Below are 26,914 nucleotides of genomic sequence, written 5' to 3' on the forward strand. Positions count from 1 at the left end.
CTGACCCCTCTTCCTCCGATTTTTACTATAGGAACCAGAGTCTACCGAATAGGGCGAAGGGATCGAACATGGGGTCCACCCAAATGCCTTGTTATAGTGGTTCGCCGATCCAGATGATCTCCGAGCAAAACCCCCTACACCTCCACGCCGCAGACAGCCTTCTGAGAAGTCTCCTTCGAAGAGGGATAAATCGGGGTCCGAACAAATGAGTCTAACCGAAGCGTCATTGTTGCTCTTCGTTAAACAGCAGGAAGCTAGAATTCGGATGGATAAGCAACATGTTGATTTATCTTTTTGACATAGATTTATATTTTCTATGATGTCTTTTGGTGCTCAGTCTGGGTGGTTGTGTTGACATGCAATGCATGCAGGGTATGCGTTTGTCTCTGTGCAGACTGAGCATTTGCCTGGTTTGTCATGTTTGTCATTCTCGGAGGCTATTTATACAGCCTCCTCTCCATAGATTCATATCATACTACACTTCTTCTCCATCTTTCACCTCCTCTGTAGCCTCAACACTTTCATCTCTCATATTTGTCTCGGTTTATATTACTCTCACCTCTTAATCGCTCCAATTCTAAATCCAGCAGATATATATTAACATTGAACATTCCGCTCCGGTGTCTCAAACATACATTTGTTCACCCCGTTTTAAAAGCACCGTTTTAAAGCACCCCAATTGGGACCTACACGGAGCCACCTTTGGCAGTTTTTATTTACCCCTTTGTGTTCATCTAAGAAGATATCCAAAGAAGATCCAAAAGACATTCAAAAGGACATCCAAGAAGAACACCCGGAAAGTACAGAAGAACCCAGTCTGTCAACCCACGAGGAAGACTCGTGGACAATACTCTCTCCCGATGATGCACTCCTCCTGCAAGAGTCCGGACAGGTCCGTCTTTCCTTACCTGATGGTACGCGGCGAAGCTATAGACGACGTTTGAATCGATCCAGCGACGAAGAAGAACAGCATCTCCCGCTGACCCCGGTATCGATCGCCTCAAACTCTGATTCTTTGCCAGTATCCCGAAAACCTCTTCTCCCTTGCCACCCTCGAGCAACTGGATTATAACTCTCTCCAACCGCAACTCGTATCTGGGAGTATTGGACCAATTGGCCAACTTGGGGACCTCTCGGCTGACCTTGGGAGTACAATCTGGCAATAGGGCGGGGACGCATTTTATCTGTGGCAGAGGCACATTTTTCCCTTCATTATCGGCCCGAAATATGCCGATATGGTTGGGGGTGGCAACCGATTCGATTTGGAAAGGTTTATAGGACAGGTTAGCATTTCTGGTTACGGTGTGCAATTGGGTGCAATGTATGTACCTACCTTTAGGACTTTCATGAAGAAGCACCGGGATTTGAGCCAATCGCAAACACTTTTGGAATCCAAGGTTCTACAGAATACTGTCAAAGACAAAACCATCGCGTAGTCTCGTAAGTTGATTGAAATATTCAGACATGCTTGCAACACCAGCATTTGAATGACACTCGGATTCAAAGCCGAAGTCGCCGATGCGCTTTCCAAAGAAACGGGGTTGGCCCTGGATCGTCACTGGACGGAAGAAACTGGTATACCTGCCCGTCTCTAATTCTTCGAATATCATGATACCGGCGAGAATTTACTAAATTTAAAGCAGAACGGCACCGTATGCTTCCTGTATATCTCTAACACCCTGGGATATATAGTATGGTTCCTGGGCACCCTCTTGGTCCTAGGGATCAGGCTCATAGTTCCTAGAGGTGTGAGGGACTCAAGTGTACACAGAGTTGGATAGTGTTTCAAGACAGTCGATATTAAGAACAACTATAGCTGACTCCAGGTACAAGTAGTGCGAGAAGCAAAAGAAAGGTAGCTTGCTCGCGTTCGCTACACAAGACCGCGCTACTAGCACAAGGAAATGCGAATCTACGCGCAGCGAACGAGAAGAAACGGCAGAAACGCAATTGGTCAAGTAGTAAGCTAGCCTACAAAGGTGGCCTAACGGTTGAAGAGGGCCTATAACTAGGTCAGCAGCTAGACCAGCCTGTTGAAGGTGACGCGCAAGTCTCACATACGCAGGGCGAATTGCCTATATTCAGCACAATCAGCCAGCCAAAAGGGCTTTGGCAGATGCGGAGTGACTGGGCATAGGATTAACCATTGTAAAAATCGCTAGTTCTAGAAGAATTGACACGCTTTGGTTCAGATATCCTGTTTTATGGTTTTATGATGGGGGTGTGTTGTGCGGGACCGTGTGGTTCCGGTAGAGAATTAACCTTGGAGTTCTAAACATTATCCAGGACCGGGTCCAGCTGCCCTGAGGAGTCTTAATTATGATTGAAAGGCTTTAAAATGTGTTGTTTAGGATCTTTCCGCATGCAGCTATCATCCCTGTCTTATTGTCACCGGCCGAGCTGTTGTATTAAACATCTGACATATCTGAGAGCCGTTAGCGTGGTTATCAGCAGGCGGCACACCTGCATCGAATTCATTAACCTGGTGGGTTTAAACCCGCAAAACAGGTTCTCTTTTCCAAGCGTAGAATCTGATGAAAATGCGTCTAGTATAATGATTGGAACTGGAGAGAGATTGGTTTCAAGGGAATCGCCTATTCCATTAGTGCCACTAACGAGTAGCAGAAATTCCGAAACAGGGAACTGGTCAGGAATCAGATTAACTTTGGTGTCTTGGACGACACGGGACTGCCAATTGTGGTTACATATTTTTGGAGATAACTCTGCATTTACTATAGGATGACGGTATCCTGAAATGCTTTTCGTTTTTGGACACAGAAATGATATAGCAGGCTGATTAGTGCTATTCTGTAGTGAACTACTGAAGAGAAGTGGCTGGCTGAATAGTACGTAGGGTTGAGGTAGATGATGTAATCATATGTGGTCACCTGGGCACGGTAAGACCGAAGAATATGGGTTTAACTCAAATAAGGTTAATCGGATTAAGGATTTATGGGGAATATGGGTCATAGTTGCTACGCGGTTCCAACTTGAAGTAAACATTGTGCCGCATGCAGTTAATCCGGACGGGATCAAGACCTCCCTTACCCCAGGTTCCAAGGTTCGTGGAACCTTTATCGTGGAACTATGACAGCCGTTGGTTTAACAGTAAGTAGTATGTATAGTTTTGTTTGTGCCATGGCCCATCACGGTCATCTTGTATATTGCGTCAAAATGATCTAGTCCACGACCTCAATAATAGAGGGCGAAGGTCGAAGGCATCAAATGTGGTTTCCACCCTTGGATACTACCGTGCGATTGCAACGAAAGACGAATCTGCTCTACCCATGCTCCACTGGCATCATCGGTACCGAGCCAACATAAAAGCGACGCATACCCCATGTACCAACCACAACTAATCAATGGTAATCCTCTACAACCAGTCAAGACTATCTTATAACCATTTTTCCTAATATTGCCGACGGGATAAAGCAAGAATGGCCACTTCCTTCCAAGCCCATGCTCACCACGCGTTTGAAAACCACCCCATTCCGCTCTACGATGGGAAGTGGACACCCGATGCCTTTGAGGACAAAGAAAATGCAGTCTTCCATCCAGCGGTTCACCGACGTCCATCGGGAGAGCCAAAGGGCGAAGGATCCTCCATCTTAGCCGATTTGGTAAACTCACTTGCACATCCGATCGGCGATGAGGTGGTGCGTTGGAAGGTCACCGCGACCGATTATGAAACACTCGTCGAGTGGATCGGTGCCGAAAGAATGAGAAAGCTACCTCCTGTAGGCAGTAGCTACGACAAGGCCTTAATCTGGGCACGGTTATTCGTCGAACGTCTGAATTCGTTCGACTCGGCGATCCAGCAATTTGCCGGAGACAGCCACATGGCCACGCAGCTGGCTTATGTTCACTGTGCGAGGCTGCTCGAGGTAAGTGCGACCGATATGAGTACAGTCAGTTGGTCGGAATGAGTACTGATATGTCTCAAAAGCTGGGAGAAGAGAACTCATCTGCTCTCCTTGACCTGTTTATGTTCTTTTACCGATTCTCAACGGACCTCGAGCATCTTCTCGACCGTGCGGAGTTATTTAGTGTTTCCCAGGGTGTTAAAGATCAGTTGATCTTGGCTCTAGCAGACCTGGTGACTGTGGTGGTCGGTGTTGCGACTTACTTCCACAAGTCGGCGGGGAGATTGACTCCCGGATCCACATCAGTTGAAGTTTACAGTACATTCGCGGGACCGATTGAGAGCTTACGCTCACGGTGTGAATTGGCTGCTGAACTTTTGTGGAAACATCAGCTGCTGGTGGAAGGCCTTAGTGACAAAAAAGGTGAGTGTGCATCTCTGTTTCTCGGAATCGGCTTAAGCCCCACTCCCACAGTGGCTTCCCAGAGCAGTCTCTAACAATGGATGATTATACAGTTGATGGAATAAGAGTAATCAAGGACTGGCTTCAACCTGAGGACCCTGCCTTGGCGAATGTCATCGGTGTCACTGCGCAGTTTGCGCAAGAGAGGGAGGAGTCGACTTGCCTTTGGCTGGAGCCACATCTTGGTCGGTTTCTGAGATCTCAACAGCAGTCACTTTCTATCATCGGCCATCCCGGATCGGGCAAGTCTATACTGGCAACAGTGATCAATGATTTCCTACAGCAGCCAATTGGCGGCGTGGGATATCAACCAATTTTCGTGCCTATCAGTCAGTCAGCCTCGCAACCCTCGCAGTGGAAAATTGCTAACGAGACGTGGTTGTGACAGACCGACGAATCCCTGCCACCACCACCCATTGGGCGGTTGCAAAATGCATTCTTTCTCAGCTGTTTGCGGCGCGTATCGGGAATGTGCGGCTGTATCAGACTCTCTTGGACGCATGCGACATCTGCAAGAAGACAGTTGACATCGATGCCTATGAGAACATCCTCTTCAAAGCTCTAGGGGATGCACTTCAATCTAATCTGAAAAACGCCAGACCGCTAGTCCTGGTAGTGGACGGGTTAGACGAAGCTGTTTCTGGTCAAGCGACCCTTCTCAATCAACTTAAAGGGGCAACCAGGAATGTTTCAAATCTGAAGTTAATTGTGCTTGCGTCAGACAAACAGGCAGCCGCTGTGACTGATACTGCGGTGCATATCACGCCAGAGCTGACTTTAGAGGATGTTGATGCGGTGACCAGGCGAGTCTTTACGCAAGATCAGGCATTCAATCAGATTGCTGAAGCTCAGCGAGAAACTGTGGTTACTCGTATTGCTAAAGCTGCAAATGGCTCGTTTTTGTGGGCCAAGCTCGCCGCCAAAGAGGCCCGTGATGAGGCCGCTCACAACCATCAACCCCTGACCAAGGTTGTCGATAAATTGATTAAGTCGAAGTGTTCTATCACAGACATGGTCTCCCATCGCCTCCAATCCAAGATCCCTGAAGAAGGGAAGAAGATTCTGAGTTGGCTCGTCATCATTGCCCGTCCTCTAACAGTCCACGAGCTGTCTGATCTTCTCTCAGTCCAGTTGGACAAGGGAACCATCGGAGAAAAGGAGAAGAATCCTCTACGTTTCCTGAAAGATGCAGCTTCGCTTGTATTCTGCCATAACGAGATGGTCTACCTGCGGCACGGCCAAATTCGCGATGCCGTAGCGGACAATCTCGCCAAAAGCAGTTCGACAGTCATTAGCCACGCTGACTTGGCTCAGAGGTTGCTGCTGTATATCAAGCGGAACGTGACCGGCGCAAGCGAACCTTCGTTGACACCCTTAGGCACTCAAGCCAGCTTAGACCTGTTGGCACGGCACCGACTACTAGGCTTCGCCCTTCGTTACTGGGTGAGCCACGTGCAAAAGGCATTTGGCTGCACCACTGATAAGGAAGTCGCCACTGCCGGCAAGGAGATTGGACCAGTCCTCCCCGAATGCCCAACCGCCTTAATTCTGGAGATGGCCACGTGGACCAACAAACCGACGCCTCTGCTGGTGCAATCTTATAACACCCAGACTCATCTCTACGAGCAAGTGCTGCCCGCCACTCATCCGGCGACACTGCAGGCGCTACTCTGCCAAGCTCTCTTCCATAAACAATTTTCACTGCAGGATACTGCATTCTCTGCCACCGTCCAAGTTTTCTACCACGCCGCGACGACCTGCCAACAGGTTCTTTCAACTCAACATGTCATTACTATGCAAATGGCCCAGAACTTCTTGGGCATAACTGCCAATCAATCTCAAAGTTCAATCACCGAAGTGACGGGATGGCGAGAAAAGGTTCTCAAGCTGGTCATCGAGTGCTATAAATACCACTATGGCTCCACAAGCGAGATGGTGGTCTCAGGAATGACCCAACTCCTGCAGCATTACGAGTCACTTCATGAACTGCAGCAGGCACAGGGAATCAAAGACTGGTTGGAAGTAAACCGTCTGCCCGACAAGCGCCCACTCGACGAGTCCTTGGTTATCGAGGTCCATGGCCATCATCAGACTATCGAAGGTGGCTCCCCGCTCGAGCTGACGTTGTTTGAGCATGACGCTTCGATCTCGCAGTCGTTCGACTTTGAGGCTCTTCTGAACGAAGCTCAAACAAATGTGACCAATGGCAACTTGACCCAAGCAGAGCACATATTTGTGGACCTCTGGCAAGCAACAAGTACAGAGTGGCACTTCCATCATTCAAATGAGTGGTTCTTGAAGAGTATCCGGGTTGTCCTGGGATATTGCAGCTTTTTGGTGTACCAGAGGGAAGACATCACCAACGCAACGTCTGTTTTCCTGAGCTTCTGGAAGGAGCACAAACAAACAATGTCAAGCTCTGAAGCCGTGGTGTCGCAATTGGTGGAAGCCGCGAGCCTCATGGAATCCGTTGGTGTGTCTTGGCTGGCACTCAGTGTGTTCAATTATTGTGCGCAGCATACCAACAGTCAGAGCGCTCTGCACAAGGAAATCCAACAACATATCCAGTCCGTCTATCAGGAGATCCTAGAGACAGGCGGCACGATCGGAAAAGAGGATACAACCATTGAGTGGATCCTCGAAGAGACTGTGCTTCAGTCATCCACAACGCACCAATTATCGATCGCTGCCACCAACAAACTTATCCAAGTTTATTGGCAACAGCACCGGTGGCGTCACGCTACCAAAGCACTGAAGAAAGTTCTCAAAGTTGTATGGCCAGGGCTGTTTACCCTCTCGGTCTTTGATGTGGTGCTCCCGGCAGAGAATGTGGATCATTGTATTAGCCTCACACAGCGCCTGGTATATTGCTATCGCTATCGGCACCGTCTGGCAAAGGAAGAAAATATCTGTCTTCGTCTTTATTACGCCTTGCGGAACGAGAGAGAAGTTGGGGATCAATTGTTGGGTCAGGTAACAGGAGACCTCATCCAACTCTATGAGCACACAGCCCATACAGACAAGCTCGTTTCCATCCTGCAAACCGTGTTGAGTGACTATAGCCAGCGCTTTGGGGCAGAGCATTGGATGGTGCTAAAGACACTTTGGAGGTTGGCCGAACTTACACGTCCGCGCCCGTCGTGTATTGAGTACTATCGACAAATCTTCCAGATTCTAAACAAGGACTCGGACTTATGCAATCCGGACGCATTTGATCCTCTTGTCATTCTGTCAACCGAACTTGTGCACCAAGGCTACTACTCCGATGCGCTGCAATATTGTGAGACCTTGTTCAATTGCCTGCTGCATACAGAGATCAATCCGCAGCTGCAACAGCAAGCATTCGTGGAAGCGGTCTACGAGCGCTATGTTTATTGTCTGCGTATGACTCAAGCGGGGATCGTGGCGATCCACGACGTTACTGCTCAATATCACCAGGCATGCACTGCTACCTTCGGGGCAAATGCCTCGGTAACGATCCAGGCCACACAGACACTCGCCTTTATTTGTCGGGAATCTAAGGAATTTGAGGTTGAAGCCATCCTTCTTCTTCAAGGCCTTCTGAACACACATTCGGATCAGGTACAGATCGACTATGGTGAAATTCAAGCCGCGCTAGATGCTATATATGAAGAGCAATATGCCCTTGAACATGTATCACACGAGTCGAAGGAGCAGATAAAGCAGTTGATCTCAATCCGTCGTGAGCGCATCAGGAGATGGTCCAAGGAGGAATTTGTCTATGCCTCCTCCCTTTCGCAAATACAGGAGCTGGTGTCCCTATACATCAAGCAGGAGCAAACTCACGAAGCAGTGAGTCTACTCGAAGAGGCGACTGTTCAGATTCTGTCAAGCGAGGCCTCGGCTGGTCAACTGGTAGATGCCGCCCAGGCCATTGCATCTAGCTACACAGCACTCGGTCACGTTGAGTATGCAAACAATCTGTCCGAGGAAATCTACCGCCAGGTTGTCGTTGGAGAGATCAAGAACATGAAGTTGATCAAGCTCGATTTGACTTCACGACGGAGCCGCATCCTGGTGTTCTTAGCTCAGCTCGAGTACAGTCTTCGGGAACAGGGAGGGCTGTCAACCACAGTGGACGAAATCCATGCCTCTCTTACTGCCGAGTATCTCTACTTTGAGCAGTTTACCGCTGCAATGAGCTCCACGTCTAGCACGATGCAGAGTGTGTTGAGTACTGTGTGCCGCCTGCATACTATACTTTCCTCGAGGAACCGCTGGTCGACCATTTCGTCATACCTGGAAGACAGATTCACCGACTTTTTCGTCTCCAGGGAGGGTAAAAAGCTGAAGATCAATTCGAGCGAGTCGAAGGTGTTCATCGGAGCCCTTTTGGCCCATTTTAGCACGCACTCATCTGTCGATTTCTTCCGATCTGCTGCTATCGCCAGCTACGAGCGTCTAAATCAACTGCTACTGTCGAGGGACTATAAATCCGCCTGTGACCTGGCACTTACATCATTCAAATACATTTGGGCTCAGCATGGTTTCCAGGACCCTTTAGTCATCGTCAAGGTGCTTTTCCAGATTGGCCTGGCAATTTCTGGCCAAGATATTCACCCACGCCCAGAACGGGCCGTTAAAGAGCGCATGCTGGATGTATCAGCAACCATTGTGAAGGCATTACTGGGATACTGCAGTCGCAAGACTATCGACCTCAGCAAAGTGGACGCTGCGAACATGAACAAGCTGATTGGAATTTTCGAGGAAAAGAAGGATTACCATACTTTGGCGTCGATCCTCACTCTCCTCTGGGAAAGTCGCCAGAGATACGGCCCTTCATCACAGGAGCATGATTACACGCTCCCCCTTGGTCGCAGACTCGTCATTACGCGTTACCTTATTGGCGAGTATGTGTCTGCCATCCGCCTGGCCGAAGACCTCATGTACAACTGTGCTCGTGTCCACGGACCGCGACATCCCAGCACCGTCGAGATGACCGTGCTACTTTCACAAATGTACACCAGTGTCGCTCAAGGCTATCAGGAAAGTCACGACAGCCGCGAACTAGCTTACCGCTACTACAAGAAGGCCGCGGCGCTACATGAGGATGCTCTCCGAGTTTTGATGGACCCCACATCCACCCCCCCTCTGGACACGGTAGAGTGGTCGAGTTCCGGAGGTTCTGATGCCAGCTCACCAGGCGTCGAGGGAGAGGAGACTGCTAGTTACGTGCGAAAACACATGCATCTCCTCAAGCTTGCAGTGGAACGCCTGGGCGGTTGGCCAAAGGACTATTCGGAGTATGAAAGACTCAATTCGGAATTGTTCAAGACATTTGGAAACGATCTGAAAGGGACCGAGAGCATGGAGAAGTGGAAGATCAATAATTTCGGGAACGGTCGCGCGGAAGCGAATGATGATTTGATTTCGCCGAACTGGAAGAAAATGAGTTTGGATAAGAGGCGTGTGATTCCTGTTTAACTACTTCTTTCGATATCTTTGATTATAGTGAGATTGCCAAAAGGTTGATGGTATCTGTATGCTAGTAAAAGTCTCGCATTCTTGATTAACAGACTTTTCTTGTCCATTCACCATAGCTTACAGCCAACTAATTCTCTACGTATGACCAGTGCGACGGTACATTGGAGACTCTGTCCTACATATCTTTTGCTGATATCTTCCTCGTATCTGTCTAGTAGTTGCCTAACTCTGTCCTTGATCATATCCCTGCAGGGCTTATGGTTTTGATTGGCTTAGCGGCTCAAGTTCAGGGGTATGGGCCTCAGATATCCCTGAACGGTGTCCCATCGGCCTGAAAGTTCTGTACAGTTCTATTCTAACATGTAGGGGTGAGCACTTAGTGATCAAATCAGGGTGCCCAGGGGATGATCTGATGCTCAGTGAGTAGATCATATTCGTTATGTAATAGAGCGTGATCCAGTCAGGAACGTCCTCGGTGGTACTCAGTGAGCAAAAAGCGGCAAGAGGTGAGCACTAAAACGGAAAGGGAAAGGTCTCGAGTGCCAGGCATTATCCGTTACATATGTAACTATACGTACCGGATTTTCCCTGGCATTACGGGCTTTCCTATTTGATCTGCCGCTGCTTTTATGAGGGTGCTTAGGTCAGGCTCACTGAGTAGGTAGATCTCCGCACCGGCTCGAATAAGTGATAATGTTCAATTTAGTCACGGATACGTAGTGAGTGCTCAGTGAGTAGTAGTAGGTCCAGCGATTAACAACTAAGCAAATTTTGACTATTAATTATTAACGATACAAGGGGCCATCGAGTTTGCAGTCTTTCCTCCAATACAATTTTATCTCTCTTTCCTTTTCATCTGGGCCCTAATTCCTCCTACATCTTGGGCACCTTTTTTTTTTCCTTTTTTTCTCACTTCCTCTTCCGTGGTGCGGTGTGTACTTTAGTGCCGCGTTCCCATTCAAGCAATAAATCGAGTGGACTTTGCTGTTTGTCTCTCACCCCAAAGCTGCCAGAGAAGAGCTGGGGCAGCTGGAGAACAGTTCAATAGCCTTCGCAAGCTTCTCAGCCAACCGATCAGCTGTGGGGTGATCCATTGTGTCTTCGGCTGCAGCGATCATAATGTCGACACATGGGCCACGCTCCATGGAAATTACACCCAACTGGCCTTGCGCCAGCTTTGAGCTCGCCCAGCTCGAACTAGAGGAGGAGCGGAGGCCGCCCATCTCAAAGGGCTCTGCGGATTCCATACCCTGGTGATGGACGAGACAGCCGAGTTTTGAACTCGCAGGCCAGTTGGTACACCGTTCAACAATGTTCTCGAACGACACATAGTCGTAAGGGAATGTTTCCAGCTGTTGGTTCTGGACATATCGTACCAGATCTTCCACGGTCCACTCAGGGTTGATGTTGATTCGGACAGGTAGGAGGTTGATACAAGGCCCGAGAGCCTTGTCTACATCTGGCAGCGGAGCCCCCCGCCCATGAACAACCTGGCCCAAGACGATATCGGAGGTGGCAACGTGCACGGACAAAACCCAAGAAAATGCAGCTTTGACGAGGGTTGAAACTGTCGTGTCTGGCAAAAGGGTGGGATAGTTGATCTCTCGTCTTGCGCTGGTGTCATTTTTGGTCGACAGAGGGATATCAGTAATACCAAGGGGATCGAGTGCCAGCGCTGGAGTGTTTTGAAGATAATTACTCCAAAACGAGAAGGCCTCTGTGTTGTCATCGCTCAGTCGATTGTAGACCACGTCTTTGAATTGCACGGTCTTTGGAAGAACATGGCCCTGGTAAGCTGTCGCAATTGCATCCCACAGGAAGGGCAGAGAGGTCCCGTCATATTGGGCATGTGATATGCTGACGACGAAGACAAATTTCTCCCGCGAATCATTTGTTACAACAGTGAAACCAACGGGCATCGATCCTTGCGCTGTGGATGTTTCCCGCTGGCGTTGCGATTCCTGGATGATGTATGGCTCGGGATCTTCACAAACTATGACTTCAAACGCTGGCTCGACTCCCCGTAAGATAACTTGGAACAACTTTTCCTCAAAGCTCGCAAACACCGTCCGCAAGATGCTGTGGTGGGACATAACTCGCATGCACGCGGAGCGAAGTCGATCAATGTCCAATTCAGCCGGGAATACGTGAGCTGTGTATACGGGTGATGAGTGGGTGATGTAGAATTTTTGGAAGTCGAGAGCAGGGAGAATATCCTCAACATTGTTTGGGTCGAAGGACCCATATTCTGAGGAGAACGAGGAAAGAATACCGATACGCTCGGCATCTGTCACAAGCGAGTATGGGGAATATTGCCTAGAGAAAGAACCAGTCCCGCGATGGCTGTCCACAATATCGGCCCATTCCGAGATAGTTGGGTGACGAAGAATGTCGTGTGAGCTTATCTCCAATCCCTCAGCCCGAGAGGTCGCAGCAATCTTCATAGCGAGAATCGAGTCGCCTCCGAAGTGAAGGAAACTGTCATTCGTCCCTACTGCTTCCAGGGGAACATTGAGTAGCCTGGTAAGGATTGTGTGGAATTTATTCGCGATATCACTCTCCACATCCCGCCGGGTTCCTTGTACTGTCGAGTATAGGCGCCATTCTTCGGGTGGAATGGTCCGAATGATTTGACGCAGTTTTGTTCGATCCATCTTGCCCGATGCTGTTCGTGGTATTTGGGAAATGGGAATAAACAAATCTGGAACCATATATCCAGGAAGACGATTTCGAAGGTCTCGTAGAGTCGCTGCCGCGTTAGAATGGAATTCCTCGTCGGGGATGCGAAGCAGATCTTGATCGGACATATCCTGGGTCTTGGGATTATCGGATGGAGCTGTTAAATCGTCTGACCTAACCCATATGCAAGCCACAAGCCGTGAAACCACCGAAGGCAATATATCGTTGGTGTCCGACTGTTCGGAGATCATAACCTGCTCGACCACTGCTTCCCTGGCCCCTGGGAAACAACGCCATGTATGGTGCTCTATATCCTCCAGCTCCACGCGCTGTCCACGAATCTTGATCTGTCGATCCTTCCGGCCCTCAAAGCGAAGTGATCCATCAGAAATCTCAAAACGCACAAGATCACCTGTTTTATACAGGCGCGTGTGCAAGGCTTGCTCCGGGTTCACGTCTTGCAGCCACTTTGGTCCCAAAATAAAAGCTTGCGCTGTTCTTGCTTGGTCATTCAGATAGCCATCGCCCACAGACGGGCCGGAAAGAAGAAGCTCTCCAATGGCACCAAGGGGAAGAAGCCTGTTGTGATCATGCTGGTCAACAACCCAGCAATGAATCCCTATAGCCCGTCCAATATTGCGAGAATCATCTCCGGGGAGTAGCCCTGGTGAGACTGTATTGATGACTGCACATTCGGTTGGACCGTATGCATTAAGAAGATGACAGTTCTCGCCCCACTGGGCGATATGTGTGGTCGACATAGGTTCTCCTTGGAGACCCACGGTCTGTACCCATGAAGACGCCTTGCTGGAGTCCAGATTACTAGCCAAAGACGGCGTCAAAAACGCATGTGACACAGTGAAAGGGCAAATACCCTCTAACATCATCTGACTTTGCTCAGGCTCGGAGATAACACAAACAGTGGCGCCAGCTATCAGTGTGGTCAGGATTTCCATCAACGACACATCAAATGCTAAAGATGAGACCTGAAGGACACGAGACGATTTTTCTAATGAGAAGGCACCAATTTGGGCTTTTGCTGCATGTGTATAAGCCAAATGAGAAACCATAACACCCTTCGGAGAGCCGGTGGTGCCGGACGTGAAGAGGATATATGCTGCCTGTTCTGGGTTGACGGTTTGGACGACATTAGAATGCCCATTATCACCGTACTGTGTACACCAGCCGCGGGGCATCCTCTTCTCACCAATTTCCATAACTTCGTCAGCGAGTTCTCGGGCGAGGGGTGCTTGAGTGGTGGATGATACTATCAGACTGGCTTTCGTCCGACGACAGATGTCTTGAAGTCTGGTAATTGGCTGGGTTGGATCCAAAGGAACGATCGTCCCACCTGCTTTCATCACTCCCAGCATAGCAACAATAACCCATCCCGACTTCTCGAAGCAAAGAGGTATTAGTTGTGCCTTTGAGATCCCTCTTTCTATGAGCAGTAAAGCAAACTGTGAAGAAAGTTGATCTAGCTCTTTATATTTCATATTCCCATTTGAGCCTGAGACTGCCAAGTGGCCTGGATGTTCCTCTGCTTTTTGCTGGATGGCTTCGTGGACACACAAACGCGTAGGCTGTGAAATCCTTGGGTTCCACTGACGGAGGCGCTGCCGGTCTCGAACACTCAGGAGACACAAATCCTGTAGCGTGTTATGCTGGTGGGAGACAATTGTTGAAACAGCCAGGTCGAAGTACTCAGCCAACTGTGAAGCGAGAGACGGGGACACGCGTGATGGGCGGTAGGTCATAGCCACTTGGATCTGGCCATCTTCCTGGAACTCGGCGTACATCATGATGTCTTGCTATAACAGAAGAAGGGTTAGAAGTCAAATACTAGAAAGATATCACATGGTATTGGGTAACTTACAGGAATCGGGTCCAGTCCATGCAGAGGTGTCAGGTTAAGCAAGGGCCTTTTGTCTTGATTGGATGGGACGGTTGGGGTCGCATATTGAACATTGACTGCGGTTGATGCTAAGTCCTCCATAGTTACTCCGGCGGCTGTCGCAATATCCGCCAGCGGGAAGGTTTGATAAGAGAGAACCTCAGAGTAGTTTTGCTGTAAGCTCAACGCTATTTGGTCAAGGGTGAGCTGGCTTGCCAAGCGAATTCGACATATTGACATGTTTGAAAATTGCCCAACTTCCTCATCAAGGTGTGGAATAGGAATCATTCGTCCAGAAGTGAAGGTGCCAAAGCAGACGTCATCCGCCCCCGTGAAGGCGCTAAGTGTGAGTGCCCATGCCAAATACAGGAGATTGGGAGCAGTCCAGTCAGTTGACCGACAGAAAGTCTCGAGGTCCGCCCCCCGGTGACTAAGTGTGATCTCCAAGAGGTCAAGAGATTCGGGGCATACGTCCTCGGTGGTAGCCCTTGGAGCGGGAAGGCTCACAGGTTGCATGTCTTCCAGATAGAAACGCCAGTATTCGACGGCTTCTTCCCGTGGTTGCTCCTGGACAAACATGACATACTTTTGGTATGCATCGTTGGGTGTCCCTCCTTTCGTTGATTCGGAATATGCACGGCATAAATCACGTTGAAGGATGGCCAAAGACATGGCATCAATAATGACATGGTTAATATCAAGTCTGCAAACAACGCGGCCGCTGGGAGTGATGTAAATAGTGAATTGATGTGGAACAGCCTGGCCGTCATGGCGGGTCACCGTGGCACAGGATGTATTGGATGCAGGGGGTACTCCTGGTTGATCGTCGTGCACCCCCACATGAAGTACAACCATCGGAGGTTCGACATTTCGGAAAATGACTTGCTCAAACTGACTGTCCTTGGTAAAGTCCGGTTGGAAGGCAGCTCGCAGAGCAGCATGCCAGGCCACCACTTGTTTCCACGCACTCGCTAGGCGATTAAGATCTACTGCCGGTCCATCCTGCTGGGATAGCAGCAGATCATTGACTTCCCATATAAAATGAGTCACATAGTTAGTATCATTCCTCATTTGGTTTAACAAAATGCCACGCTGAGCCGGAGTGCAGGGGTAAACTGCTTCCACGTTGGGGTTTTTGGATCGATCAAGCTCAGGCGACTGAGCATGGTGTTTGGCAACCTGTAGGATCGTTCTCCACCGGAATAAATCTCCGACTGAGTGGTCGATGCCAACCGCACGAGCCTGAGACGTTGCTTGCAAAGCGGAAATGGAATCGCCGCCCAGACGGAAGAAGCTATCTTCCACTCCAATCTGATCTGCTGGGATACCCAGCGCCCGAGACCAGATGTTTTGCAGTGTACGCTCCGCTTCCGTGGCGGTGGCACGCTTGCCTGGTGATTTGGGGGCGAAAGAAGACACCAATTGCTCTCGTGCAATGGCAGCCACCGACAGAAGAAGGTGACTTCGATTCAGTTTGCCACCAATGGTTTGGGGCATTTTCCGGAGTGGCACAAAAGCCGTCGGTAACATGTAGTCAGGAAGAACGTTGCCAAGTTTGAGTTGAGCATTCGCAACTTTCTCTTTGAATTTCGGTGGTGCAATCACGTCTAGCCCTGGGATTGGCGAGGACTTTGGTGCAGAAGCTGTAAGACCATCTTTCGGAACAATGAACACGACCAAGCATGGCGATTGTACCGCTGCCGCTGGAGTGACGATTTGTGCCACCACGTCCTCCAAATCCTCGTCGAAAGCTTCTTGCACCTGCTTTTCGACTTCTCCAAGCTCAAATCTTTGGCCTCGCAACTTGACCTGGAAGTCTCCGCGCCCAACAAAACAGAGAGACCCGTCGCTTTCGTAACGGACTAGATCACCTGTGCGGTACAACCGAGTATTTCTCCCATCATTTGGAAGGCCGACATCCTGGGTCCAAGGCACGTTGGGAATGAATGCTGCCGCGGTTTGCTCTTCATTGTTCAAATATCCACGGCCTACAAGAGGCCCCTGCAGAAGAAGCTCGCCCACAGCTCCCAGGGGTACCAACCTGCTAGGGTCTCGTGGGTCTGTTACCCATCCTGCCCCTGCAATTGAGAACCCAATATTTGCGGCCTGGGAATCAGCCTGGATTGATGGGCGCATGGTGAAAACGACTGTACATTCTGCAGGCCCGTATGTATTCAGCAGATGCACGCGCGGCGCCCATAGCTGAACGTCACTTGTGCGAACCGGCTCTCCTATCAGCATGATTGTGCTAACAGATGATAGGTCATCAGGAGTCACCGCACGTAACACAGATGGCGTAAATATAACATGGCTTGGTTGTAGTCTGGTGACTGCTGAGGCCAAATGGTCTCTGCGTTCCGACTCTGACAAAACGCATACGCAAGCACCCACGAATAATGTGCCCAGGATCTCAAGTATGCTGACATCAAAGGCATAGGATGCAAAGTGGAGTACTCGGCTATTTGAATGAAGGCCAACCTTCTCAGCATACGGAACAGCCATAGTTGCAAACGAACCATTCTCGACAACGGCGCCTTTTGGCTTTCCTGTAGATCCGGAGGTAAACACCGCATATAGAGCGTGGTGTGGGTCATGACGGGGTAAATCGCCTTTTAGGAAAGGCTGGGTATTGATCTTCTCACCGACAACCACAACATTTGGTAGTAGGGAGTGGGCTGTGTCTTGAAGCTCTTTTGATGTGACAACAAGAGGAGCCTTTATTTCCTGACAGACAGTTCGAAGCCGCCCTTGGGGGTGTAAGGTGTCCAGAAGAACAAATGCAGCTCCGGTCTTCAGCACGGCGACAACAGCGATAATCGTCCAACGTGAGCGATCAAGATAGATTGGGATGAACATATTTGGCCCCACTCCATGGGATATCAACGAAGGCACCAGATTGTCAGACATCACATTCAAATTTTCGTAGGATAAATTGCCGTCCCAGGCGCAGATGGCTGGTGCCAATGGTTGCGAGATACAGTGTTGACGGATGGCGTCAATCACTGCCATTTTAGAGAGAGGCGGGATCTCTGCATTCCAAGATCTCAAACGCTGCACATCTTGAGAGTTGAGAGTCAGGATCTCTCGCACCAGATGCTGAGGATGACGGTGGACCTGCTGCAAAATGTGACCAAACTGGTTCAGCATACACTGCATCTGCCATTTGGGTAGAACAACCCCATCGAATGCGGCCTCGACAGTGAGCTCATTTTGTTTCAAAATTATGGTTACCTGCAACGCGTATGTATTAGATGCTCCATCTTCATAACAAGTGTCCACGGGCTTGAAAATATCCACGTTTGTCAGCGCGTTGTCAACTCCTCCTCGCCCTTCAATGAGAAGAGTCTGGAATGAACATGCGCGCACTGAATTTGACCCTAGCGAGGCAATATGGGATAACCCAACTTGCTCAAAAGGAATTCGCTGCATGGCACGCTCTTGTAAGTCGGCAAGTGCCTTCGATACGGTCACGTCGCGGTCAAGTAGAACCCGCAAAGGGATTGTCGCGATTGTTGGTGCCGCCATTGTTTCAATTCCTCGTACAGGCGCACTTCTTCCAGGAGATACAACACCAAAGACAATATCATCGCTGCTTTGATACTGAGACTGGACTATCGCCCAGGCCAGCCTAATTGCGGTGCTTCTGGAGATCCACTCATCCACCAAGGGCCCGGTTTGTATATGGACTTGCATTCTCTCTGAAGCATTGGACCGGTAGGACGAAGATGGCAAAGGAGGAAATGGCTCTGCATTAAGATCATTGAATTCAGCAGCCCAGAAATTTTCCGCTCCCCTGGCTTGGGCTATGGAGTATTTGATGAGTTTTTGGAACGGGATTGAGTTCAATGCCGGTGACTCGGAGTCATGGTAGGCTATCTGTGCCCTCTGTAGGAGGAGAGGCAGTGACCAGGCGTCATAAACTGCATGATGCAATGTCACCATTAAATCAAACTGCTCTGGCAGGTGACTGGGGCCTGAAATGATCTCGAACTGGGCCAGCGGTTGACCAAAAAGCAGCTCCCAAGTCAATTTTTGATCTGATTTTGTAACTTCTGTGATCCAGTGAAGTTTGTCATCCCGAAGTACTACCTGAAGACAACCTAGGTCTGTTTCGATGAGTCGAGTGCGAAGAATGGCATTCGTGGCTGATACCTTCTCCCAAGCCCACCTCAACCTGTCTAGATCGGTGTTCTGGGCGAGATGGAAACGGTGGTTCGCGATGTATGACCCGGGTCTTTCAGCAGTAAGGGCGGCCAAGCCGATCTGCAACGCAGTACAAGGATATATATCTTCGATTTGCTCCATGGAAACCCCACACTGAGTCATTGCTTTTGTTTGAACCTCCACTAGCTCATCCGGAGGAAGAAGTGAGAAGGGGGCAATTTGGTCGTCTTCGCGAGATTCTGGCTTGGGCAAAGGTGGCTCTGCCTTCGGGGGAAGCGAATAGAGCCGTGCTAGGTCTTCAAGCTTAGGATGTAGGAAAACGTCCGGAACAGCAAGCTTCAAACCTTGCGACGCAGCAGTTGATGCTAGTTTCATTACCGCAATTGAGTCTCCTCCCAAGCGGAAAAAGTTGTCTTGCTGTCCGACAGTCTCAACCGGGCGTTCAAGAACCTGGGCCCACAGGCTCTGCAGTAATTTCTCCTCTGTTGTCATATCCTTGGTATTTCTCAAGGCTCGACTAGTCTCGGACTGATCTAACTGCTGTTGCATGGCCTGTAATGCTTCTTGCTGCAATCGACGTCGGTTGACCTTTCCGTTTACCAGTCGTGGTACTTCATCGATAGAAAAGAAGGCAGATGGGATAAGAAAACTTGGCACTTGTTGTTCAAGGTTGGCCCTAGTCTTCTCCACCGTATCCTCAAACGCATGATCTTTGCTATTGTGCGGCGGCTGGACTATACTGGCAACCAAGTATGACTTGTCGGAATTTGGGAGAGTCACAATATCGGCAAAAACCTCCGGGGTACTTCCTGAGAAGCACTGCTGGACATGGTACTCTATTTCATTAAGCTCGATGCGCTGACCGCGCAGTTTCACCTGTCGGTCTTTGCGTCCGATATATCGAATAGATCCATCGGACAAAAGACGCACAAGATCTCCTGTCCTGTATAGAGTACCATTTTGGCGGCCACGAATCTCCTGTAGCCAAGCAGGGTATGGGAGAAAAGCAGCGGCCATGTGATCTGGGCGATTCACATACCCACGGCCGACAATGGGTCCCTCGATGACTAGCTCACCCACGGCACCCACAGGCATCAGGTTATTCGGCTCTTGTGAATTGATAACCCATGACACGCCTCCTGCGGAGTGTCCAATGTTGGCTGCGTCACTTGCAAGGGATTGGGTAGACGTTTGAGCCGTGGCAATAACGGAACATTCCGAGGGGCCATACGCGTTCATCAGGAAGAGGTACGGTGACCAGCGACGGACATCGTCATCACTCATACCTTCTCCTCCAAGCACAAGGGCTTTTAAAGTAGCAACTTCCTTGGGATCAATGATGCGTGCAACGGAAGGTGTCAGTAATGCCCAGTTGACGTTCAGTTCCCGGATGGCTTCGGCCAGATTTGCATGTCGGTCACTTTCCGAAGGAATGCAAATACACCCTCCCGTCAATAGTGTTGTAAGTATCTCCACGATGCTCGCATCAAATGCATATGAGGCGAATTGAAGCACCCGTGAATGCTCATCCAAACGAAGCAGTTGATGGTGAGCTTCAGCGGCTGAACGGAAAGACTGGTGTTCAATTATGCTTGCTTTCGGTTTTCCGGTAGATCCCGATGTAAACATTGCGTAGGCCGCTGACCGAGGGGAAACTAGTGTTGATGTCTTTCTTGCAGATTGATGATTCGAGAATGATTCCGGCTCTATATCTTGGACGACGATAGTCTTCGACACAATACCGGCCGCAAGTCCTGCGAAACTTCGGGAGGTGAGTATAACAGGGCACTGGAAATGATCCTGTATCATCTTCTGCAATCGTTCTGCTGGATAGGCTGGGTCGAGAAGGATGAAAGCGCCACCCGCCTTCAAGACAGCCAGCAGTGCAACAACTACCCAGCGCGACTTTTCAAAGCATATTGGCACAAAAACATCGGGACCCACATCGAAATGAGATAGATGCAGTGCTATGTAGGATGAGATCCGATTTAGCTCTCCGTAGGTGAAGCTGCCATCGCAGGCGGACACCGCACAGCGTTCCGGATTCGCTTGGGAATTTCGCTCAATATCACTATGAATGCAAGATTCGACTGCGTTTGGCACATCGCCGCATAGCTCACTAATCCGAGACTTGTTCTTTCCACTGAAGAATTTGAGGTGGCTGAGGCGAGTGTTCGCAGGATCCATGAGTTGCAAAACAACATGGTATAATGTGTCAGCAATTAACTCTGCTTGTGAATCATCCACGGCATTACTCCAGTATGTTAAGTCACCATGTATATTGTTTTCGCCGGTGGTTACGTTAACGGTCATCGCATACTGATGTGACGGTCAGCTCACTATTTTGAAGGTGCACGGGAACCTGGGAAAGAGACTGGAAACAACTGACCTCGGTGAAATCAATTCCTCGTCCAGACTCTAGGGTGATTTGAGGAGGATGGCCCGGCATTGGATCTGCAGCCTCTTTCTGCAAGGACATCGCGGTGTTGAATAAGGGTTGCCCTGCAAGATTTAGAGAGTGCATAACCTCCGCCAGAGAGCAGTGTTGGTGGTCAATACTGCGCGCATATGCATCCTGGTTATTTATAAGCGTCGACAGAACTGATATATCGTCGGCTAGGAACAAGCGGCAAACGAGTAGATTGATCATGGGACCGCAAATCTCACGGGCATCTCGCATTGGGATATCCCGACAAGAATTCAGATACCCAAAGCACACCGAGTCGGATCCTGTGTACGCACGGAGCACGACACCCCATGCCACCTGTAAGAGGCTAGAGATGGTGATTCCATGATACTGACCGAATGATCGTAGATGCCGTCCGAAATCAAAGCTGAATGGAAGCAATTTCAGAGCGGGTGGTTTTGCACCCTCGGTTTTAGAGCCCAAAGATGGGAACAAACACGGGTAGACACCATCCAAATATTGCTTCCAGTACTCTTCGGAGCCTGATTGGCGATGGCCTTGCAGATACTCAAGATATGTTCTGTATAGGCCTGGTGGTGAATTCCCCAGCTGCCCATGATACGCACGGTGGAAATCGGACAGCAAAGTCTGACCAGTGACGCCATCAACCAGCATGTGATGGATAACCAATTCGCAGGAGACTCCCCCTCCGGGTTGAACTGCCAGATTGAGTTGGTGAGGTGGTTGCCCTTTTTTGTTGCCATGCCGATGGGTGAAGAGGGGCTGATCTGGTGTAGACAAATTTTGGGATTCGTCTATAGTCTCAGATTCCGACACCACTTGTATGTTCGCAGGAGCTGGCTTCATAACAACTTGCACAGGGTGACTATGCTCACCAGTACTGTCAGTAAAGACGGTGCGGAGGATTGGATGACGGTCAACCACTTGTTGCCACGCTTGTTTGACCTTGTCTACATCAACAGACGCAGATGTAGCTAGCAGCGCATGGACCGACCAGCGGATATGAGACCAATACATATCGGGATTCTTCACTTGGCTGAGCCACATGCCCAGCTGAATTGGTGAGCAAGGGTAGATATCTTGGATCATGGACGGTGACACATCAAGCTGACCAGATATCTGATGTAGCAGATCTCGAAGTTGGTCGTCCGTTGTCAAGGCTAACAGTGGGAAGTTCGATATTGTTAGCTGTTGGTCTTGCTGCAGAAGCTTTGGCAACTCCTCGAGGGTTTCCAATGATTTGTCAATCCACTTTTGCAATCGGTCCTGGTGCTTGGTTTTTTTGTTATGCACAAATGACAAATTGAGTCGGCCATGCATGACTGTTGCAGTTATATCAACTAGAGCAAAACGCGGGAGGTCTGGTGGCATAGGGACAAGCCCCTGGTCTGGTACCGATGCCAGCTGAAGAAGTGCACCTGGACGTTCTAGTTGCTGGAAGAGACCCGTATAATTGAACAATATTTCCATAGGGGAATGCCCTTGGCAAAAGTTCATGCCTTCCGGGTGGAGATATCGGGACGCAAAGTATGCCCATCCATTGCGCGGGATGTCTCGCCGACCATCTTTGATCAGCTTTAGCAGCTCTGTAACATGCTGGTCCCTTTTTGCTTTGACAAACAGAGGGGCAATGGTGGTAAACCATCCCACGGTGCGAGAGACATCAATTCTTGGGTCCCATGGCTCGCGGCCATGGCCCTCGCTAAACACCGTAGGCGTGGGCCGGTTATCAAAAATCCGGGAAAAGGCATATAAAACAGCTGTATGGATAATCTCAACTGGTCTAGTGTGAAAGGCATCATTCGCGGGGCCGAATATTGCTTGGGTTGCATCCTGGGATATCACGATGGATCGCTGTACTGTATCGCCCCATGTATTGCCAATCCAACTTGCCGGTGGACCCCAGTATGTAAGAGGAGGTGCTGGGATGCTCTCTGCAAGTGCCTGTTCAGGATCAAGAAATTCTTGGACATAATCTTTCTGCAACCGGCACCATTGTTGGAATGATATCGATGCAGGCTGCAACGGATGTCCGGCAGTAAGGATGTCTTCCAGGTCTTGTAGCAAAACACGCCAGGAGACTAGATCCATCACAAGATGATGGGCCATAAGGCCCAGATATTGTTCTTGTGATTCAGTCTCGATAAAATCGATTATTACCAATGTCCCTTTCTTGATGTCAAGCTTGTTCTGGCTATCAGAGAAGATCTTTTGGACACCTTCCTGGTCCTCGATTGACCGCAGCCAGTGCTTCCGAAACTGGAGTCTATCCTTGGCTTCCCGATCGACGATCTGAGCCCACTCATCGTTCTCTTGCTGTTCAAATCTAGCCTGAAGCATCGAGTGCCGTGCAGTCATCGTCTGGACTGCCTTTTGGATCTTAGAGGCGGATGTGGGCCGTGATATACGGAGCAGGAACTCTTGGGTAAACTTGTTGTGTCCTTCGGGAACATACTCGAAGAACAATTGTTGGATAGGAGAAAGTTCAATCCACGTATCAGAAAGATCTTCATCAAAACTCGGGGAAGGTGAAGACTGGCTGCTTGATTCCTGAATCTTCTGGCTCAATTTTAGAATGCTTGGGAATCGAAAGATGTCGGCTACTACAATGTTGAACCCGGCTGATTGGCAACTTGCTGCCATTTGCATCGCGCTGACCGAATCGCCACCTAAACGGAAGAAACTTTCGTTGACACTAATCTTGTCGAGAGGTTGGTTCAGTGTCTGTGCCCAGATTTGTTGCAACTTCTCTTCACATGAACTCGATGGCAACTGAGGTTGTACCCGAGAAACTCGGTAGGCCTGCATGTCATCCCAAGACAACTGTTCTGCCAGTTTGCGAAGGTTGCGACGGTCCGTCTTTCCAGACGGAGTCAGAGGCATGTGGGATAACGGTAAGAAGACACCGGGGACCATGAAGGATGGTAGAGCATCGGACAAGTGTGATTCTGCCATCCCACAAGAGGCGCGGAATTCGTCGTTTGGAGGGAAAATCAAGCCTTTCTGCATATCCTTCTCTCCCGGTGTTTCTGTTGAGGGGAGGCAGACAAATGCAATGACCAAAGCCTCCGGTCGCTGATACTTTTGATCGCTCCTATCATTTTTAGGTAACCGCAGTATCTCCGCGACCGTCTGGCTAGCTTGTGGAAACGCATCACGCAAATGGTGTTCAATGTCAGCCAACTCGAGGCGTTGGCCGTGCAGCTTCACCTGATTGTCTTTACGCCCGAGATAGCGGAAACTGCCATCGCCAGCGCACTGGACCAGATCTCCAGTTTTGTAAACCCGGAGAGTGGGGGCAGCTCCTAAATGAGAACGCCATGACGGGGCTTCGATGAAGACTTGCGCTGTTTGGTCAGGATTTGAAATGTAACCATTCCCTACGGTCAATCCTTCGATCAGCAATTCCCCTGGGCATCCGACAGGCATTAGACGCTCGTGGTTCTGTGGATCCACCACCCATCCAACGCTACCAGTCGCGAACCCGATATTTGTAGGGTCGTGGTGCTGGAGCCTCGGCTGTACACTGAAGACAGCAGAACATTCAGCAGGACCATACGCATTGCGAACCTGCACAAATGGTTCCCAGCGAGACACATCACTAGCCAGTACTGCTTCTCCCACGAACACGAGAACTTCAAGTGTCGGAAGGTTATCTGGCTGCACAATCCTCGTTACAGTGGGTGTCAAGCAGGCGACATTCACTGCGAAGTTACTAATAGCTTTTTCTAGATTGCTGTGACAGTTGGCAGCCGAGGGAATGCAGATGCAACCTCCAAACATCAGAGTGGTGAGATGCTCAATGATGCATGAATCAAATGCAGGGGATGCAAACTGCAGCACACGGGACTTTGGTGTGAAGGAATAAGGGCCTCCATGAGCCAAGGCACTCGCGACATACCCGGAATGAGTCACAATAACACCCTTTGGGGTACCTGTAGACCCAGACGTAAAGGTAGCGTATACGGGATCCATGGGCATGACTGATGACGGGCTGCGGAATCCGTTATCGTTTTCTTTCTCCAAGTCGAGAGTGTCGACATTGAGCATGGTAGGCACTCCAAGCTGGGACACCACTTGGGTATGCTGCTCGGAGGCCACAATCAGAGTTGCCTTGATTGCTTGAATCATTACTTGCAAACGTGGCACAGGGTACGCTGGATCCAATAGGACAAATGTCGCGCCGGCTTTCATGACACCAAGCATTGCCACTGCAGTCCATTTGGATTTCTCCAGACAGAGCGGCACGTAGAATCCGGGACCCACAGAATGCTGAAAGAGGTGCGCAGCCAGTGCAGAGGACAGGTTATCCAGGGTTTGGTAAGAGAGATCACCGTCCCAGCTGCTAATCGCTGGTGCGTGCGGACTCTGGAGCGTGCGTTGTTGGATGAGATCATGCACGCAAGATGGACCAATAGGAGCAACCGGTGGTACATTCCAACGTGTGAGCTCCTCCCTATCTTCTGGGCTCACAGGATCAATGTCTGAGATGACACGATGAGGCTCCTTCTCAATCTGCTCGTATATATGAGTGAACTGGGTGAGAATTCGCTTGATCTGGCGGCCATCGATCACGTTTGAGTCGAACCGAGCTTCGATCCACATCCCGCCTGTCAGAGGTCTGCAGCGAAGAATTAAAGAGTACAGATCGTATGTCTTCTGTACAGACCGATGTTGCGAAAACAGAGATGGGATTTTATGGCCGTCTCTGGGTTCAACGGACAGCAGTGTTTGGAACTGACATGCTGCCTCTGGGCCTTGGCCCAAGTGAAGTAAATTCTGTAATCCGACATGCTCAAAGTCCATAGTAGCCGCCCATCGCCCCTGCACTGCACTGAGGGCCTCAGCAATAGTATTCTGTTGGCACAGCTGGATCCGCACTGGAATGCTGGCCAAGGCTGGACCGCAAAGCTCTTGAACTCCCGGTACTGGCACTCCACGGCCCGCGTTGACAGCCCCAAACAAAACATCTTCGGAGCCAGTGTAAAGGGACTGTAGCACTGCCCATGCTAGCCGTAGCTTTGTGTTGGCCGTAAAGGCATCATTAGTGCAAGACTTGATGTCACAAGTTCGCTCTAGCCGACTTGTAGGACGAGGTACATATCCTGTCGTGGGTAGAGGAGGGAATGCCTTCATCGGCGCCAGGTGCGCATCGCGGAACTCAGCTTCCCAGAAAGCATCGGCTTGGGCGCGAGTGGTTTGTACGTATTCGACAAGGGGCCGGAACGGACGAGAGGCTAGCTTTTCACCACGGTAGGCTGCATTGGCCTGGCGTAGAAGAAGTGCCATGGACCAGTCGTCACAAACAGAGTGATGGATCACCACGGTCAGGGTGTGTCGGGTTATGTTGAGGAAGAAGTATGCCAGAGGCTTTCCTGTCTGCCAGGTCACCTTGCTGGTTGTGCTCGGCATTCCATCATCCTCAGACTCGACCTGCCACGGGATGGTGCCGCGAACCACGGCCTGGGTACAACCACGCTGCGTGGTGGGAACAATGCGGGTCCGCAGAATCGGATTGGCCTGAGCAGTATCATTCCACGCTTCATATAACCGGTTGAGATCCATACCGGGAGGCAGGTGGTACTCATGTTCAATCGTGTATGCCGATAAGTCTTTGAAGGTGAGTGCCATCATTCCTTCTTGAAGGGCAGTACACGCATAAACATCCTCTAACTCCTCTATGGAGCAGTGGCACTGGGCGGCTACTTCAGAAGACATCTCATCGTTGAAATCCCTCGATCGCGAAGAGGTCGGCTCTTTGGGAACCGAGATGTACGTGCTAGCTTTGAGATTGCACACTCCTTCTTTTTCCCCAACAATGCCACTGGCTTTAGCGCTACCACTGGCAGCTTCGGCATGGTGGGCATTTCGTTGGTCTAATTCTCTCGGAAATACCCCGTTGTCTCCATTGGGGCCAGCATCTTCAATCATTATGGTGTGCATAGTGAGATCAAACCATGAAAAGAAAGTAATGTCAGG

General features: G+C 49.9%; 3 protein-coding genes across 3 annotated transcripts; 2 read left to right on the forward strand and 1 right to left on the reverse strand.

Annotated features, from left to right (window-relative positions):
- Positions 1–1,235: 1,235 nt before the first annotated feature.
- Positions 1,236–1,436, forward strand: N7525_002600 (uncharacterized protein; the record flags this gene model as incomplete). Its single annotated transcript, XM_061212377.1, is given in 2 exon segments — positions 1,236–1,321; positions 1,340–1,436. 2 exon segments carry the CDS (start codon positions 1,236–1,238, stop codon positions 1,434–1,436), a joined length of 183 nt encoding a protein of 60 aa, XP_061069398.1.
- Positions 1,437–3,437: 2,001 nt separating this feature from the next.
- On the forward strand, positions 3,438–9,770 carry N7525_002601 (ATP-binding protein; the record flags this gene model as incomplete). Its single annotated transcript, XM_061212378.1, has 4 exons — positions 3,438–3,884; positions 3,947–4,286; positions 4,379–4,654; positions 4,714–9,770. 4 exons carry the CDS (start codon positions 3,438–3,440, stop codon positions 9,768–9,770), a joined length of 6,120 nt encoding a protein of 2,039 aa, XP_061069399.1.
- A 995-nt stretch (positions 9,771–10,765) lies between these two features.
- N7525_002602 (uncharacterized protein) lies at positions 10,766–26,878 on the reverse strand (the record flags this gene model as incomplete). Its single annotated transcript, XM_061212379.1, has 3 exons — positions 10,766–14,260; positions 14,326–20,826; positions 20,897–26,878. 3 exons carry the CDS (start codon positions 26,876–26,878, stop codon positions 10,766–10,768), a joined length of 15,978 nt encoding a protein of 5,325 aa, XP_061069400.1.
- Between the last annotated feature and the right edge of the window lie 36 nt (positions 26,879–26,914).

Source organism: Penicillium rubens (assembly GCF_028828025.1).
Source record: "Penicillium rubens strain IBT 27055 chromosome Unknown utg000002l_segment0_segment0, whole genome shotgun sequence".
Taxonomy (NCBI): Eukaryota; Fungi; Ascomycota; class Eurotiomycetes; order Eurotiales; family Aspergillaceae; genus Penicillium; species Penicillium rubens.